We start from the raw sequence: 19086 nt of genomic DNA on the forward strand, positions 1-19086 counted from the left end.
CCTGTCATTATTGAAAGTTTCTTATTGGTTTGGGTGTGGATATCGAAGGTCACATGTTTGATTCTTTTGATTTTTAAGTTGTTTGTAGACTTGTTGTTCGGTTCATTTATTGTTTTCTTCGTTTTGTTTAAGAATGAATCTAAATCTATTTTGTCCCTATTGTTGGCATTTCAAAATCTTGTTTTAGTTTTGGTTTTAAAGCTCTTTAGTTAACTCCCTACTTTCAAGCCCATTGATAATGCATGATATAAGGCTTTGCTTATTGTTTGTTTGTTCAATTCTTTATTTTTCTTTTGTTTGTGGTCCATTTGCATATAAGTTAGCATCCATTATATAGTCGCTCATTTGCAGCCAATTTCCTATAGCTACTCGTTTTGCAACAGGTCCTCAAGTGGAGCTTGAGATTGCGCATTAGGACTACACATCTCAAGCTTTGTTTTGTTGTATTTGTGCATCAAGTTTTGTGCATTTCTAAGCCTCTATTTTATGTTCTTTCTATACTAAGTTCTACATAGTTTGCTTTGCTAAGGTTTTGTCTATGTTGCATGTCGTCTTGTGTACTCTGTGTGTGCGTTGTCTCTCCATTCACACATTACATGTGTGTTTTTGTTAAGGTGAGATCGTTATATGCACTTTGCTTGGCATCCTCTTCAATGCACAATATCTCGTGCATGTCTATTTCATCTAGTCAACTAGGTCTTGCACATGTCTGTTTCAACTGGTCAGCTACGTCTTGTGCACTAAGTTGCGTGTTTTTTTGTTGATACTTGTTTAGTGTTTGCACTTCTAGTGTGAGTTTTTTTTTTTCTATAGCACTTTATCTTTGTTCTGCACACATTTTTCGTGCATTTCTCTTATTTGCACATGCCCTTTATGTATAATTTGATTACCCCTTCTCCCTTTCAATGCATAGTCTTTTGTTGCACACACTAGTTTCTCCTTTAAGTGCACAATTCTTATGTCAACCTTTTATTGTGCAACCTTTGTGATTACTACCAAAAAGTGCTATTTTGTAGACCTAATTATAATGGTTTTAAGCACCTTTGTGTAGTAATCATATTCATTTAACCCAATTAATTCATTAAGGTCCTTAGTAATTGGTTTTAACCATTTTGTGGCAAGTTTACATGTTTTTATCAACTTATGAATCAATTCAAGCATGCCAAATGATGGAGGAGCTACTTGGACAAGTTAAAGGAAGGATTTTGGAAGTTTATAGGCTTGAATTTCAAGTGGAAACACGAGCATAAACAAGAACAATGGAGAAGAGGAGAACAGAGGACAGCAGTTGCAGTCTTCTTTCGCACTTTTGGGGCACTTCTCGAAGTCCATTTTCTACATACTATATACCATTTCAAAGCTCAGGAAGTCAAGAATCCAACGCTTCAAACCATGTACAATTTGAAGCTGAAATGAGGAAGATATGGCCTTCGGAAGACAACTACATCAAACCTTGCGAAAATTTCGCAAGGTGAATTTCTCCTTGCAAAATTTCGCAAGGGGATTTTCCTCATGGTGCGAAATTTTGCCATTTCGCACCATGAAGAAACCACCTTGCGAAATTTCCCGAGGATTTAGGCACCTTGCGAAAATGCCTTTGAAATCCTCTGTTTCTCCACGCACGCACCACCGACTTCCCAGATATTTTTAGCTTGATATTTTCTCGTGTAAATTCCTTTTGTAACCTTGTATTCAGCCGACATAAGGCTTTATCTTGTAATTTTGCTACATATAGAGGTGCACAATGCCTCCAGAAAAAAAAAAAGAATTTGGGGGATCGATCCTCTATACATTAACTTAGAAATATATAAAGCTCTGTTTTTCTCTCTTCTCCTGTTCTTACCCATTTCTATTTTCTTAGTAGCCAAACAGCCTCTGAGGACTTTTCCTCAGAGGATGGTTGGCTAAAACTTTTAAGTTTCTCAAAGTATGGATGTTATGTGATGGCTTGGATGCAATCCCATGGAAATTTCTCGCACCTGGAAGGTAAGGTAGTCGTTTTTCATTAATGGTTTATTAATGCAAAGTTTGGTTTTTATTTCCTTTGGACAACTTCCAACGGCCAATACTTGATAAGCTTTTGGATTTCCATCCATTAGTTATCTCCTACGAGTTATTGGAAGGTGAGGTTTCCAATTCCAAGTTTTGCATTAATCCGTTAGAACCAATTTCAATGGCCATTGAAATGTGAGTTTATCACCTGGAATGACTTTGAGTTGCCAATATTTGGTAAGCTTTTGGCTTTAGACCATTAGTTATCTCTTACGAGCCATTCAAAGGAAGTCTAAGGTGAATAACCATTGATGAAATTCACTACCATCTGTTTTGTCATTTTAAAGGATTAAAACTTGATTTGCTAAATTCATACCGGTTCGGGAAGCAAGCATCACCATAGTTGCAACCCCAATGGGAGGAGCCTATCCTGAGATTTCCAAATTGCATAAGAGCCAGAGCATAGCTATCCTATCTTTGAGAAACTTATTTTTACACCCTTTCATTTTAGTCTTTAATATTAGCTTAAATTAGTTTAAATCTTTTTAAAACATTTACATCTTCTTTTAAAGCTAACATCCATAAGAAAATCACCTATTTTCCTAATTTGAATATCACTTGTGTTTGCGAAAACCCTTCCCAGTGAACGATCCTAGAACCACTATGCTATAGTAGCTTGGCTACTTTAGTAATAGTATTTAAGGTATAAATTTTGTTGATACGCCTTTAAAGCTAAGCTACCAAGAGTCGCATCACTTTGCATGTGCTAGTGTCCTCTCTAATACACAATTCTAACCTTAGTGCGCAACTCTTTTTAACGTGTTATCTCCAACGCTTTTCTCTCTCTCTCTCTCTCTCTCTCTCTCTCTCATCAGTGTGCAACCTTTGATCATCCTCTTCCAGTGCACAATCTTAAGTGCGGTTTCTTTCCCTCATCAGTGCCCAATCTTGTGTGCACATTGTTGATCCTCATCCAAGTGCATAATTCAGTGTGCACCTATGTTTTTCAGTGCGCTACTTCCCTTTTCTAAGAGCACAATTTTAATACACAATTTCTTTTTCAGTATGCTATTTTGAGCACAATTCCTCTTCTCCCTCAGTGTGCAACCCTTAGGCACAATCTTTCTACTTTAAGTGCCCATTTCTTATGTGCACTATTCACTTTCTTAGCTACATTGGTATGCAATCCCCTTTGATGCGCTATTGCACACCCATTTCCTTATGCCCGCTCAAGTGCACAATCCTCTTCCTTCAATGCTTAATCATTTAGTGCACTTTCCATACTCATGTCATTGTGTAATATATTCCTTATGCTCTTCTTTTGGTGCGCACTCCTGTGTGCGTTTGGTGTCTTTCAGTACGTAAACTTTTGCATGCATAATCTTTCCACCATTTTCCCTGCAACACACTTCTCTCATTTCCCAAGTGCGCAACCTATCTCTTTTTTTATATAAAGACATGACTTTACTTGGTTTTCAATTCAATTTTTAGTTGAAATAATTCCTTATTTTTTTAAAATTTCTTCACATACATTTTAAGTTAATAAATTTCTATTTTAAATACTAGTTGTTGTTGTTTTCCTTTTGGCATTCACTCTTCCTAGTTCTCTTTGATTTTTTGGATTTTCAACTTTCTCAATTTTAATCACATGAATAAATCTTATAATTCCAAAACAATGGAATACTCTCTATCATTTTATGAGCTTCCCTTTATGATCATCAAAAGGTAAGAGTTAAAGATTATTCACGTATATTAATGTGGGTATTGGTGGAACACTACATCTATGTCTTTCTAAATATATCTCTTGCAACCAATTTTTTAATATTGCACTTGTTTAGCTCTAATTGACATTGTTTGGCTTAGTAACTTGAGATATGAATGAGATCCTACATTCATTATTCAACTTATGAACTAACCTTATGTCCCATGAAAGCACTTTGCTTATTGTCAAGTTATGCTTCCACCGTATCCTATTCATTTGTTTCAATTGATGCAAATGCTTTGTTTAGATTAGTTGGTTGTTATGTTTTTATTAGTTAACTTCAATGCTTTATTGTACATTCCTTAATTCTTAGTATCCATTGGTTTACTGACTAATTGTTATAGTTACCTCAACTTGATTAGTAGAGATCTATTCTTTAGGACTTAGAAAGATGCTATCTTATGGTACATTTCAAACGAGTAACCCGACCCTCAAACCTAGACTCGTTTTTTCGAAGATATGTTTTTCATTTAAAAGAAGTCACACTTAGGGTTTTCTTTTTTATTTTTATTTTCCTTTAAAAATAAATAAAAATTGTGAAACCAAGGTTTGGTTAATCTTGATTTTGATGATAACAAAACAAAGTTTAGAACTAATGATCATATTTCAAGTGTGATTAGGCAAGACGACTTCCAAAGTGGCAATCCAAAGATTAATCAAGCCAAGGAGAAATCATGAAGAAGAAGACCACCTCAAAGAGAAGAGTTTTTCAAGACCAAAGCTTCTTAAGATCTCTTTGTAAGGTTGTTAATGCACTAGGACTTTCATGCATTTCATTCTTTATTTATGCACCAAAATCATCCAAGAGTAATATTGTTTTAAATATCTTAAGAATTGGATGATTTCATGTTTTCAACTAAAACCTTATGTTAAATGATTTTCAAACTTGTGTTAAAAGGTTTTAAGTTGAAAAGGGTTGAGTGTTGAGCCAAAAAAATGGCTCAACCGGTTCAACCGGTCGACCGATTGTGCTCGTCCGGTCGAGGACTGGTTGAAGAAAGTCAAAAAGTTTTTCTCTCTCCCAGTGGCCTTCTCTTCCCGGTCAAGGTTGAACCTCAACCGGTTGAGGTCCGGTTGAGGCCCAACGGCCACTTTCCCTAACGGCTAGTCAACCGGTCAAACCCCCAACGGCTAGTTTGACTTTTTTCTTCTATAAAAATACTCCAATCTTCATTGTTTCATAAGTTTAACCTTCCCAAATCTTTCTTGATTATATTTGAACCTTGGAAGATTATTTTTTAGTGCACCATTATTCCAAAACTTGCATATCTTTAGTGCACCATTCAATCCTAGTTTCTTTTGTATCATTTGAGCTTAAAGTTCTTGTGCTAGGATTTTTGAGATATCATTTTATTTGTAAACCTTTGAAAGGAAGTTTCTCAAGTGTGAGGTATCACTTGAGGGATTGTTCAAGAGAGGGATATCTCTTGAGAAGTGTAAAGGGTGTTTGGAGTCAAAAGTCCAAGAAGGTGAATTGGAACCATAATCCAATTGTATTGCTTGAAGGCTTAGTTTGGAAGCCTTGGATTAGTGGAGCCTCAAGCTCGGGATTGAAGCTAGAGGAGAGTGGATGTAGGCCGAGTTGTGCCGAACCACTATAAACTCTTGTGTTTGCTTTCTCTCTTCCCTACTCTTTAATTTATATGCAATTGTCTTTATATTGCTTATTATATACTTGCATATAATTGTCTCTTCATTCACATAGTTTATATTTGCGAAAAGAGACCATCACCCTATTCACCCCACCCCCCCCTAAGGTGATTACCATAGGTTGGATTGGCCTCAAATTTCTAACAAAAATAAATGGCAACTCCAAAACCTTTTTCTAAAAATCATTTTTTCACAAATAAAAAACAAGCCTCATTGTTTCAAGTGGGGATGCATTACATGAAAAATGCAGGTCCACAAATGAGTTAACTAAATCGTCAAAATTAAGGAAATTCTTTTAGAAAACAACCATTATTTAAGATCAATAATCCAAGACTCTAGAGGGCATTTTATTTTTTAGGTATGCATTTGTTAAAACTATTTCTCCCTTAAGCACATTATTTTGAAATGATAAGGCTCTTGTAATTACTAAAAGATGCCAATCTTTTCTCTTTACATCCCCCTCTGTTATAAAAGAATCATTACAAGAAGATTGACAAATGATATATTTTTTTTTTTTTGGAAAAGTTGTGATAAAACCTGATTTAAAGTATTTTTCTCCCATTATCAAAGCTCACATCTTTTATTTGAACCTCAAATTGGTTGTGAATCATTTGTGCAATATAAAAAACATATCACTCACATCAGAGTTATTTTTCAACTAATACAACCAAGTAAACCTTGTGCGATCTTCAATGAAAGACATAAACCACCAAATCTAGAAACATTTGGAATAAAAGAAGATCCCCACACATCCATATCGAAGTAAATGGATGTGATGATTTTTCAATGGAAAAGAGACCCTATGATATTTAGAAAATTCATATACTTTGCAATGGAATACATTGATATCTAAATTTTTGAATAATAAAGGAAACATTTTTTTCTCAAAAAATAGTAGATGTCCCAATTGTGATATCCCACATCAGATATAGGGAAAAGTTTTCGATGTTATATATGTATAGACCCCTCTTAACTTTGTATACACATTTTAAAGTCATGAATACCTCTTGATCCTTAAGTGGACAATATCTACATAGTTTAGAGTAGGTCGCTAAACTAATACTGGACAATGTAGCCAAATCAGGTCTTTGTTGGATGAGAGTTTTTATAAAAGATAAGAGAATGTATTTTGTCATTGGTTCTACTACTAGCTTTAAGAAAATAGAGTCATCCTTATTATTTAGCATGGTCAATTGCCTTTCTTGTAACTCGCTCTTGAATTTCATAATGAAAAGGGGAAAATGTTATTTTGTCAATTTAAATCTTTACTAAATGACATATTGATAAAAGATTAACAAACAACTTTGACACAAATAACACTAACTTCAAGGATAAAGATGGTAACAAATTTATTGTACCTTGACTAGCTACCATAACTAAAGTACCATTAGCTATTTTAATCTTCTTATTTTTAAGAAATGAACTATATGTAGAGAACAATGTAAAGAATTTGTCTTATGGTCAATAGCACCTAAGTCCATGACCCGTGAACTTGAGAAACAATCTTTTAAGGCACTAAGAGCATGGGATAAAAATACTTACCTAAGCAAGCCAAAGAGCGTGAACTACTTAGGTCTTTTTAGTAATGAGAGAATATTTCTAAGTTGTTTAATTTCCTCTTATTGAACCCTCTAATTTTAGAATTGTTCATTGCATTCTCTTGGTTAGTCTTTTTAGAATGAGCAACATATGCTTATCCTCCTCACTATTCACTTCATGCTCTTTGGTTGTCATTAGTTTGGATGAATGACTATAGTTTTCCATAAAGCTTCCAACAGTTTTCCTTGTTGTGCCTTGATTTTTTATAGTAGTTGCACCACAAGCCATCTTTACTACTAGTTGATTTGTTTGCTTCTATTATCTTAGATTCTAGGGTAAGTTTGTTATTGTTATCATGTAATATTTGATTTATAATTGACTCTCTATTGTATAATTTGGTTGTAACAAGTGTTGAACTTTCAATGGATTGCTTATCAAGCATTATTGTTTGGCGTCCTTTCTAAATACTTATTATTGGGAAAAGTTCACTCAAGGGTGGCAAAGACTCTTTTCCTAGGACTTAAATACAAACCTAGTCATATTCCACATAAAGGCTAGCTAAGATGTCAAAGATTTTCTCTTTCTACATATTTCTATAACATAGCAACATCTTCACTACATTTCATTTTGAAATTCTAGTAATAGTCTCACTCTATCCATAGTCTTTTCATTGTATAATAGTACTCTACGATAGACATGATACTTTGTATGGTAGCCATTCTTTTGTCTTGATGTATAAATTTATTATCTTAGACCTTAGAGTATGTTTGTCACAGCTTTCATGATTTCCTTCATTGTAGTCAAAAACATACAAGTGCTACTAATCTCAGGCTGCATAGAATTGGTAGTCAAGATATAACCATCGAATCTTCTTCATCTCAAACATTGAACTTAGGATCATCACAACTAGACTCTAAACCAATCACATGACTTAACTTTCCTTTACCTTTCAAGAAGGTTTGAACCGATTGTGAGTAAATGAGATTACTCCTTCAATTCAGTTGGTAGGATGCTTTAGGATTATGATACTTGCCAGTAGGCTATCAAAAAGTTACAACTTAATTGTTTATTTCAAAGATTTCCGACATGGTTTGTTCAATAAAAGATAAATCCATAACCACACAAAATAGTATATGTATATATATATATATATAAACAATGATGGCTCTTTGTTCTATAATGAAGGCTGAAAATTGTAGAACTCTTTGAAATCGAGAAATAAGAAGAGAATGAAAGAGCCTAAAGCTTTGATATAATGAAGTTGAAAATATATGTTCTATTGTATTTCAAATAATGAATATGTATAATCTTATAGGCATCTATATACAATAGAAAAAAAAAACATTAATTGCCTAAAATATCTATCCTCAAATCAATGAATCAAAATGACATGAAAAAATAAATAATTTCCTAAATTTGAAAATAAGCAATCAGACAACCTTTGACTCCCTATGCTATAGGGATTTTAGACTGATTTGATGACACATATATAAATTTATTTTTCAATTTTCCTATTGCTTTAAATGTTATATCATTTACTAGTTAAATTTCATCAAAAATGCATAAAAAGTAATGTTAAAAAAACATTAGACCGGTGAACTACACAATTTGAATTTGGATTGTACAACTTGATCAACCTGAGCCTACTTGAATCCATGTTAAACTTAGAAAAATGAGTTTGGATAGACTCTAATTCAACACTTTAATTTAAAAGTTGGGTTGGATGAAGTTTGGGATTGAGTATTTTTTTTAATTTGGGAAAGGACTTGGGTTACCTGCAAACCCAACCTAACTGGCTTAAGTCATATAGCCCTAGAGAACAAAATGTGAGAGATTCAAATCTGATCTCCACCTCTTTCTCCTACCTTGAAGCCACTTATAGAACCCTCATCTATTGCTCTATTTTAAGCAATTTTTCCCAAAGCTCATGCTATCTAACATAAAAAAGAAAAACTAATTTAAATCATAATAAGCCTCCTTTCTTTCCAATTTGCAAGCTATTACACATCTTGAATTTTTTAGTTTTAGAGTTTAATATAAAATAGTAAAATTATTAAGCTATTTTTGCTGAATACTAATTGTTTCACCATCATCACTGGTCAATTTTCAAAACTCCAACAGCTTCCAGCAATGTCTGTATGAACTTTGATATCAAATTGATGAGAGAGAGAGAGAGAGAGAGAGAGAGAGAGAGAGAAAGAGAGATAAAAAAAGCCTTATTTGCTATCAAAAGCATGGGTAATCTGAACACAATCATGGGTTAAATATTAACTGTCCGCCTTTTATCTACAAGTCCCGTTTAAACTTCATCTGCTCATGTAATTGCCTTCACTGATAGAAACAACAACAGTTTTTGCTAATGAAATTGGCTTTCCTGATAGAAATAACATGCCTTTTTTAGGGTCATAATGGATATCCTCACCTCTATAGAAATGTGGAGAATTACAAAAATTTGAAAGTAATCTATTCTTCAGAATTTTTTATTGTTTAGAGGATGAGATTTATCTGCTAGATCAGAGAATGGTTACAACTCCATTTAATCCCACAATCCAACTGTCATGATGGTTTTTGGCAGTCTTAATGTTGGCATTACTCCAGGTGAGGGAAAAGTGACTTCAGACGGGCCAATTTTGAGTGGCAGCTTATGGCTTCTAGTGCTATGCCAATTAAAATAAAGCCATCTAATTTTTATGGAATGCCCTAAAATGCTTCTAAATAATTGAATGGTTTAGTATCTCTCTAATCCTAAGAGTAAACCTAAAACAAATCAAGGCAATGGTAAGGAAGACCAATATCCCGTTTCACTTTATATCATGGCATAGACTAGTCTAAGCCGTCTGTTCCATATAATTGTGTAGGCTTGTCCAGCTTACGACATGTTGGGTGCGAAAACATGTCTAATCTACCATGGTCCTGCAATGGAACATGGAAACTATCAAGACGTGACTTTCGAATTACATTTTTTTTTTTTTAATAACTTTCGAATTACATAAACCAGGAAGCATCCGAAGAATTACATAATTCAGGAAGCATCAATTATTTGATTGATTTTCAGCAGTGCATTGCATTCACAATGATCCAAAATAAAATTCCAGCCTTTTTAACAATTCTTATTGCACCAGGGTGATTGAACTCATGCTGTCAGATCCAGAATTCAAACTAAAATTGAAAAACTCCATTACATGTACCCGTGAAAGTCCTCCACTATTTGGAAAGTAGTTTACCGTGCCAATAAATTGCACCCTTTCAGTCCCTTAAATACTTATTTCAAGCAATCACTTAAACCACCAATCCTGCATTGCATATTAATAATTGCAAAAGTCAGACCAGAGTGTTTTTTACATCAAAGAAGTTGATCAAAGCCAATTTTAAAGTGTACCTGGATGGGCAGGGGGGTGGTGTATGCAGTGTGTAACAAAGATCAAAAACCAACTAGTGTAAACTATAAATACAGCAAGTACCTAATTCTTTAGAAGCTAATGCTCTGAAATGAGGATTTGCTTTTGTATGTCTGAGAATGTCTTTACATCAGTTCCCCATAACCTGCTTGTGTACATGAATAGTAAGTCTTATTGTCTTCACTGGTTTGACACATAACAAGAAAGGAGACTATGTAGGTCAACTCATTTGCTGAAAATGAGGCTCCCTAATATGCATGTTTCTATTATGACTAGTGATTGCACTTTTAGTTAAAATACAGGGGGCATAATTACATCAACGTGAAGATAAATGCTATAAACTCACCAGCAATCAATCCCAACAGCACTAGCCCCCACCTTATCAGCCTCTTGATCATCTCCAACATGAACTGCTTTCCCTGCCTCTACTCCAATTTGATCTACAACATTCCCAAACATTAAAAGGAAAACATATTCTTGGTGTTTTATCTTAGAATTAGTTCTTTTTACACAAGTTGCTGGGATGACAGCATTACATTGCAGAATTGAGTGTTTCAAGCTTGTAGATTATTCAGAATATAACTTTTGATAGTTAACAAAAGGAAAAGTTCTCCATGGGTTATCACAAAAAAAATGTTTGTATATCGGTGGGCATGCACAAACATGGGTGGCAGGCTTTTTCATTTTTGTTGGAATGAGGTTATTAGTTTGATGCAAAAGAATATGCATTAGAACTAGAAGCATGCATTAGTGTCAAAACTAAACTCCATAAGAACACATTTTATTATACCGTCCAAACCTCTCGCAAATAAATAAAAGAGCAACATCAAAAGAAACAAAAGTTTGGACCCATTCCTCAAAAGTTTTAGAAAGGACACATGCACAAATGGTCAGCCAAACCAGTCATGAAAGGGAAATTTAAGGTGAATACTGAATATCATAAAAAAAAAATGTAAATATCCTCTGTATTTGTTTGTAGGAAAAGAATTTGGCATTAAAACTCATACCCAAAGCAGCTTTAAATATTTTTGCATCTGGTTTCTCATATCCAACCTCTGAAGATATGATAACAGCATCAAACCTACACCAAGATCAAGAGAAATCCTTTATATCTTAAACTAAAACATGCATGGACTGTTATCACCACTGTCCTAATGGTACAAGCACAAGAGCTGGCAGTACTGTCCTTAGGTTACAAGCACACAAGCTGGCAGCACTGTCCTTTCTATACAAGCACATGAATTGTTTGTTTTTTTTTAAAAAAAAAATATGGTATACACTTCCAAAGAAGGTGCTCTTTCAGGCATATAGACTTTGATAGAAATAAGAGTGAAGAAAAGAGAAAAAGAGATAAAAGGAAAAGAAAAAAAGAACTAATTTATGTGGATAAGGAGACACATCCCAATGTTTTTCAAAACTGGACCGGTTACTAAACCAGAAAAGTTACTAATTCCCGGTTCATTGGTCAGACTAGTGATTCTACTGTAATCAAATCGTGATGTTACTATGATATGATAAATGTAGAATTCATATATTATACAAATTAAAAATGATTTTAAGAAGTTCAAAATATAAATAAATAAATAGATAAGAGTTAAAAAAAAATTCATATTTCTAGCTTTAATATTAATAGATTAAATCATGGTAGGGATAAAATGCACATGTACTAAAATTTCTAAGTTTATTAAACAGTATAAGTATATAGCATTTATGATTTACTATACCAGACTGAAATAAAATTTTATTATTTAATTTTATTTGATATGCTATATCATTCTATGACCTTAAAAACAATTAAGTTTTTTTTTTTTACTAGATAAATATCTATATTTATTTAAAAGTTTTAAAATAGTATATTTAATTATTATAAATCTTAACATACAAGTATTCAATTCAAAATAATACAACATCACTATAATATTAAAAGCAACAACCAGCCTAGTGGCTGCTGTATATGTTTTGCATGCTAGATAAAGGAAAAAAACAAAAGGTTGTCCAGTTTTTGAAGAATCAACAGGTCTGCCAGTTTAGGTGGTCTGACTGATGATTCAGGCAGTTCACCTTTGGTCTACTGTGCAGGAAGATCCAACAGCTCAACTAGCAGAAGAAACATTAAAATTCCACTTCTTAAAGAAAGGAATCCTTAGCCTTCCAGAAGGCCAGACCTAGTTATCCCATGTTACTGAAAGTAAGAGACAAAAAGCAGAAGGCACAGATGCTTACAGATCTAAAATATTGAGGTCCTTCAATAGCTTCCTTAAGCGGGTGTCAAAGTTGGATACAACGGCTAACTTAACTGTGCAACTATTCACGATGTTAGAAATAAAAAAACAGCCACATACAAACTATTCCCAAGCATTGGATTTCAGAATTATCACTAGAAACACCATAACAGATAAAGGAGAATACTTGATGAATATGACCTCCAGCATCTTTGAGAAGGAACATTGTTTCAGAAGCTCCAGTTGGAAGATGCCACGCATCACCATTTGCATAGTACTAATAAAAGCAACAATTAGGACTTCAGAAAGAATGGTTCAAAACAAATTCATGGTTAGATCAATCAATCCAGCACTCACATCTAAGTGCTGCTTTTTTTATCTGTTAATTAAAGTGCCATCATAATTGACTGATGAAAACAAGCATTTTTTAACAGTTTGGTATCAAGAAACATTACCTCATATACTTCTTCAAAATAATCATTATTTGCACAACCAGTGGCTTCAGAAACGACAAGTTTCCAAAATGGTCGCCCATCACCCTATCAATAATCAAAAGATAACCATAGGGTTAGTCCAGTTAAAGCTCTGTGGATAAGGACTGGTTTCACTGTTTAGATAGCCAGTAATTTTTATTTATTTTTTTTTTTTTTGTTTAGGGGGGTGGGGTAGACAGTTAAGGACAAATGAAAAGGAGCAATAAGTTGAAGTTTAGCATGATGCAGATCTTTACTAAGGAATGATAAAAGTAACTACAAAAAAGATCATAATTTCTTATTAAAAAGATTTTCGAGGTCATCACATTGGCTTTAAAGCAGATTCATTGAAGAGCTAATGGCTGAGGAATATTCTGTTTTGGAATAACTTCAATTGAAACCAATGGAGTAGTCAGAAGCCAGCTTTCCACCAAATTTGTCTGAAGATTAACTAAGGGCCTGTTTGGTAATTGTTCTTGAAAACAATATTTTGTTCTTTAGAAAAAAAAAAAAAAAACAGTTCTCTAACATTGACAAACTTTTAACAGAAAATGGTCTTGTCAGAACTTATGCTGAAAACAAATTGTTTACAAATTTTGAGGTGTTTTCAATTACCTTTTGTAGAGTGTCATGAGCAACAATTGACAGTTGGAGAATACTTTACAGGCTTTTGCATTGTATATAAGTATACAGTACCTTCATAAAGAATAAGCCGAGAAAATTGTTTTCCATATTTGAATTCCCAAACAAATGAGTACTATTTTCAAAAACTATTTTTTGAAAACTGCTTTCAAAAACAGTTTTCCAAGGTTTTCTAGAACAAAAGTCTATTTCGAAACTCAGAATGTTCTCAACTTATTTTCTGTGTTTTCAAATGTTTTCTTAAAGATAACTTTCATTTGTAATGCTTTATTTTAATTATTCTCCACATTTGTATAATTAGTTTTTAGAACAGTGATGAGGATGAATATTCAAGATATATATCAAGAAAGGGAATTAGTATTAATTGTAATTAAAGTAGGATTATTATTACTTGGAATTAAATTAGGATTGGTATTTGTTGGAGTCTAATTAGGATTAGCTAGTTGAGTTATAATATAATTAGAATTTGAGTCATGATAGGTTATTAGAGTCCTAGTAGAATTGGTTATTAGAGTCCTAGTAGAATAGGTTATTAGAGTCCTAGTAGACTTTGGATTTCTTAGAGAAGCCTATAAATAGGCTAATCAATGTAAATCAAAGGAATGAATTTTGATGAATAATATTATACTTTCTTTCATTGCAAGGTTGCAACCCTCAATGGTGAGACTCCATTGATTTTCTTCTAGGTGAGACTCCTAGAAGGCCTTAGTGAGACTCTAAGGTTTTCCATCTTTTCTTCATTGTTTCTTCTTTCTCTCTATTTCTTATCTTATAATTTTCTCTACCATAAAGTTTATTCCTTGTTCCTCTCCTTACACCCTAAAAATAAAACCCTAGCCCACCTACCCTTGAGTGTAGGCAACCATCCTAGGGTTGTCCTACATCAATTTTGGTATCAGAGCGAAAATTCTTGGCATGAAGGCATATGTAATTGAGGAGTGGAGCAACGTATGCAAACATGGTTGAAGGCTACAACTTTTTTATGCAGCCATTGGTGAACATACCAAGGCTAAATGAAGAGGAGGATTGGCGACGTACTAGCATCTTCCAAACTCGTGTTGCTTGTCAAGGGAGACTATGTACTTTGATTATTGATGGAGGTAGTTGTTCCAATCTAGCTTCACAGGAGCTTGTTGAGAAGCTTAATCTAAAGACAGAAGATCATCCAAATCCCTATCAAATAGCATGGGTAAATGACGCATCTATTTTGGTGAGTTCTCGTTGTCTAGTGACGTTTAATTTCAGTAATAATTTTGAGTTATCAGCATGGTGTGATGTTTTGCCGATGAAAGTTGCCCATATTATGCTTGGAAGACCATGGCTTTTTGATGAAAGGGTCCAACATGATGGCTATGAGAACACTTACACACTTGTGCGCAATGGGCGAAAGAAGATCCTTCGTCCAATGAAGGAAATTCCACCACATAAGCAACCAGAGGAAAAAGTAGCACCTTTGAAACTAGAAGAGCCATCAAATATTCTTATTAAAAAGCAAGTCGAAGTTACTAGAAAGGACGAAGAAATCATCAATGATGAATCTAGAAAGCAAGAGGTGATGAAACTAATCTTAGATCAACCAATAGAAGAGCTCAAAGAAGTTGAAGAAGTTTCAGAAGAATCGATATTTGACTTCCCAAGGCCAAACATTATCGTGAGTGGTGGCAAACATGAAGAATCTGCTGAAATTTCTTTTGAATATAGGGAATTCAAGAATCTTATTCTTCCACAAAACAATTTACAAGAAGAGTGTGGGAAACAACTTCCCACAAGTTTGTTGAAGACACATAATTATTTCGAGAATTATCAACTTGTTGTACAACATCAAAAAGTTTTTCGAAGTCCAGTATTTGTCTTGCATGAAATTGAAAAAGTTCAAGAGATCTTGAGATCTTGTCTTACCATGGGAAAGAGACGACGAAGAAAGAAAGGGTGGAAGGCATTGCTCGGAATTTCAATTGATCGTGGAAAATCACTAAAACTCGAGGTCGAGTTTTTTTCAAGTCAAGGGGAATTGATGAGGATGAATATTCAAGATATATATCAAGAAAGGGAATTAGTATTAATTGTAATTAAAGTAGGATTATTATTACTTGGAATTAAATTAGGATTGGTATTTGTTGGAGTCTAATTAGGATTAGCTAGTTGAGTTATAATATAATTAGAATTTGAGTCATGATAGGTTATTAGAGTCCTAGTAGGATTGGTTATTAGAGTCCTAGTAGAATAGGTTATTAGAGTCCTAGTAGACTTTGGATTTCTTAGAGAAGCCTATAAATAGGCTAATCAATGTAAATCAAAGGAATGAATTTTGATGAATAATATTATACTTTCTTTCATTGCAAGGTTGCAACCCTCAATGGTGAGACTCCATTGATTTTCTTCTAGGTGAGACTCCTAGAAGGCCTTAGTGAGACTCTAAGGTTTTCCATCTTTTCTTCATTGTTTCTTCTTTCTCTCTATTTCTTATCTTATAATTTTCTCTACCATAAAGTTTATTCCTTGTTCCTCTCCTTACACCCTAAAAATAAAACCCTAGCCCACCTACCCTTGAGTGTAGGCAACCATCCTAGGGTTGTCCTACATCAAACAGTCACTAGAAAACAACTGAAAATAATTAAAATATGTTATCAAAAAACAAGTTGTGCCCAAGAAAGGCTAAGCATGATGAATATTGTCTTTAGAATGAAGGACCTATCATAATATGAACCTAGAGAGGAGCACACACCATATATGTGCTTACCTCAAGTTTTCTTTGCTCTCTTTCTTTAGTTACTTAGATAAACCTCTCTCTGCCCTAAGGCTTTGGAGGATGGTAAAATGAAGGATGACTTAGTAGAACTTGAATTCTTTCAGATTAGCATTTTACATTCATTTTCTTAAGGTGAAAGATATACCATGGTCCTACAGGCAGTTCAAGTATCAACCATTTTCTTTGAGTAGGGACTGTGTTGTGAATAAATATTTTAACTTTTCATGGCTTGTGAAAAATTGTACTCAGAACAGTGCATCAGGAAAAAACTAACTTTTTCATATGGGAACCATATGAGGCCATGCAAAGGATACTCAATCATACAAAAGATGTGAAATCATTCGAAATGATTTAAGAGGCTATATATAGCAGCGAAATAAATATATATCTAAAGTAATAATAAATAAAATATCAAAATCCAAACTTCACAGCACACAAACACATAGTTTACCAACATAATTGGTCCAGGAAAGCAATGAAACAGATAGGAGCATAGACCTGGTAGCGAAGCTTTTCAGGCCATGGAGCAGCAAAAGCTCTCCTAAATCCTTGCTTTATTTCTGCTGAGCTTGCAGTCAAACCTGTAAGGATTTCAGAATTATAGGTTAATATACTGTATACATATAAACTAGGTAAGGTAGCTTATTATGATCAGTGGAACCATATTTACGCTTAGGAAGATCATGTTAGAAACTACTAATAATGCCCTTGAGGCCTGGTTCAAGTGCTAAAGGGATGGGGAGGGTTTGAGGGAGGTTCCAGGTTCAAGTCCCAATGGGGACAAAGAATTTACCTATCAAAAAATAAAAAAATAAAAAAATAAATGTTAGAAACTACTAATTATAAGGAAGGAAAGAACAGAATCTAAACTAAATAGAAAACACTAGGTTTGACCAGCACAAATTTGATAGAACAGCAGAAAAGTGGCAACAAATTTGAAGAAAGAACATAGGGAACAAACCCCCTTCTCAGCACTGAATGATCTAATCATCTAATCATTTGTGTAGTTCTTACAAGGTTGAAAGCCCAAAAATCATCTCAATTGAACAACTCTAACTACTAATATCATCAGGAACTAGCTGTGCAACAGGGCAAATAATCAATGCTTAATTGCAGATAAAATATCTTAACTTGTTTGAGAAGACCAATGCACAAGTAAATGTGGCTCTCAGTGATTTGAAATTGCACCCTGAGAGTCTCAAAAGATGGTGGAACCCAAGAATAATAAAATCTGTACACTCATAAATATCATATGGAAAATGCCATTGTTCACAAAATATCCCACTCACCAAACTCACAAATCCGACATGGGGAGACAGGCTAATTTGAAAATATAGGGGAAAATAACAGTTGGCGCCAGTTTTAATTTCCTGTGAAGTGGGGATTTTGCTCTCATTTTGGAAGTGTAAATGCAACGATTTATTCAATTTGTACAGTTCTAGGTTCAAAAGAACAACACAGTCACAGGTATGGCAAGTTTAGCTTTCCATGTAAATTAGGTAGAATGCAAAAGTCTCAGCATTCCAATAACCAAATGAATAATAAAAATCTTAAAGCTAACCGTATTTCCTGCCAATATCGGCATAAGTGCTTTCGACAGGCTTTGCCAACTGCAGGAGTGTACCCCCAGCATCCAACAACAATCCATCGTATGCTCTGTTAAACCACCTTCCTCCATCTACAATTTCAACACAAGGCAACAGAATTTACTCACAATTATCCTAAACATCCTCCTGCTCAACTTTACCAGGAAAAGAAACACCCCAGTTCCCAGGCGCACGTTAGTGGCGATAAACCCCTCCTCAATTCAGCTCATGTTAGCGTTCCGAAATTGTACACCAACATGGCAGCAGCACGAAGTAATTCCAATCAGGCAAAACAAAAAGAAAAAGGAAAGAAGCGTAACATTGCTTTTCGGCTATCAAAAAGACATGAAATTAGAGTCTTAAAAATTTGAAGTGAATTCCCTAAGATTTTCTCTGAAAGGGATGAAGGAGATAAAGAACCTGAGGCTGCATGGATGGACGCCATTGGCTTGAAAGAACGCCTAAAATTGAAACGATTAAGGCATCTGAAGAACACGCCATCCGAACATCTAGCTACACAAGCCTCCATGCTTTGATTTTCTCGGACACCAAACAAACTGCTTGCTGCTCAAGAGTGTAACATCATGGGCCGCCTTTCATATTCAAATATACAAAGCCCACCATCATCTCCAGCCCATTATCTCTACTTCGATCCAATAACATTAATAGCTAATTCTCTTTGTAGATATATATTAAATAAGGTTTTAAATGTTCTGCTAACGACTTGTTAAATAATGATAAATGTGTAGATAATAGATATTATAAACAATTGTAAACCATCTCAGAATTTTATTTTATTTTTTCCTAAATGAATATCACTATTATAAATTATTCATTTGAAATAATATTATAACAAATAAATAATAAATAAATAAATAAAAATAACCAGAAAAGAGAGTTGATAATGGAAGACAATATCAGCTTATGAAAGTGAAAAGCGCCAACCATAACAAAATTTCATTGCTGAGAGAGAAAACGAGCATTTCAAGGTCGGAAACGGGATATTGGAGAAAACTGAACAGGATTGCACTGATGACAAGTGACAATCAGGATACAACAGTGAAAGCCAGAGA

General features: G+C 34.0%; 1 protein-coding gene across 2 annotated transcripts; it reads right to left on the reverse strand.

Annotated features, from left to right (window-relative positions):
- Positions 1–9964: 9964 nt before the first annotated feature.
- LOC117918798 (haloacid dehalogenase-like hydrolase domain-containing protein 3) lies at positions 9965–18581 on the reverse strand. 2 transcript variants are annotated; one of them, XM_034835726.1, is made up of 10 exons: positions 18434–18581; positions 17989–18105; positions 16926–17008; positions 13019–13102; positions 12765–12840; positions 12565–12637; positions 11349–11422; positions 10688–10781; positions 10405–10489; positions 9965–10236 (listed from the first exon to the last, which is right to left on the reverse strand). In XM_034835726.1, the coding sequence occupies exons 1-9, from the start codon at positions 18540–18542 to the stop codon at positions 10420–10422; spliced, it is 780 nt and encodes a 259-aa protein (XP_034691617.1). In that variant the 5' UTR covers positions 18543–18581; the 3' UTR covers positions 9965–10236; positions 10405–10419. The 2 variants fall into 2 exon arrangements, with proteins under 2 accessions (XP_034691617.1, XP_034691704.1); XM_034835813.1 differs by having other exon boundaries at positions 10405–10486; positions 18434–18578.
- Between the last annotated feature and the right edge of the window lie 505 nt (positions 18582–19086).

Source organism: Vitis riparia, chromosome 1, assembly GCF_004353265.1.
Source record: "Vitis riparia cultivar Riparia Gloire de Montpellier isolate 1030 chromosome 1, EGFV_Vit.rip_1.0, whole genome shotgun sequence".
NCBI classification, from domain to species: Eukaryota; Viridiplantae; Streptophyta; class Magnoliopsida; order Vitales; family Vitaceae; genus Vitis; species Vitis riparia.

Coding starts and splice junctions, on each gene's coding strand:
- LOC117918798 (XM_034835726.1), bottom strand. CDS start 18,542: ATGGAGGCTTGTGTAGCTAGATGTTCGGATGGCGTGTTCTTCAGATGC. Junction 12,841..13,018: donor ATTTTGAAGAAGTATATGAG/GTAATGTTTCTT, acceptor TGCTTTTATTAG/TACTATGCAAATGGTGATGC. Junction 12,638..12,764: donor CCTTCTCAAAGATGCTGGAG/GTCATATTCATC, acceptor ATAGTTGCACAG/TTAAGTTAGCCGTTGTATCC.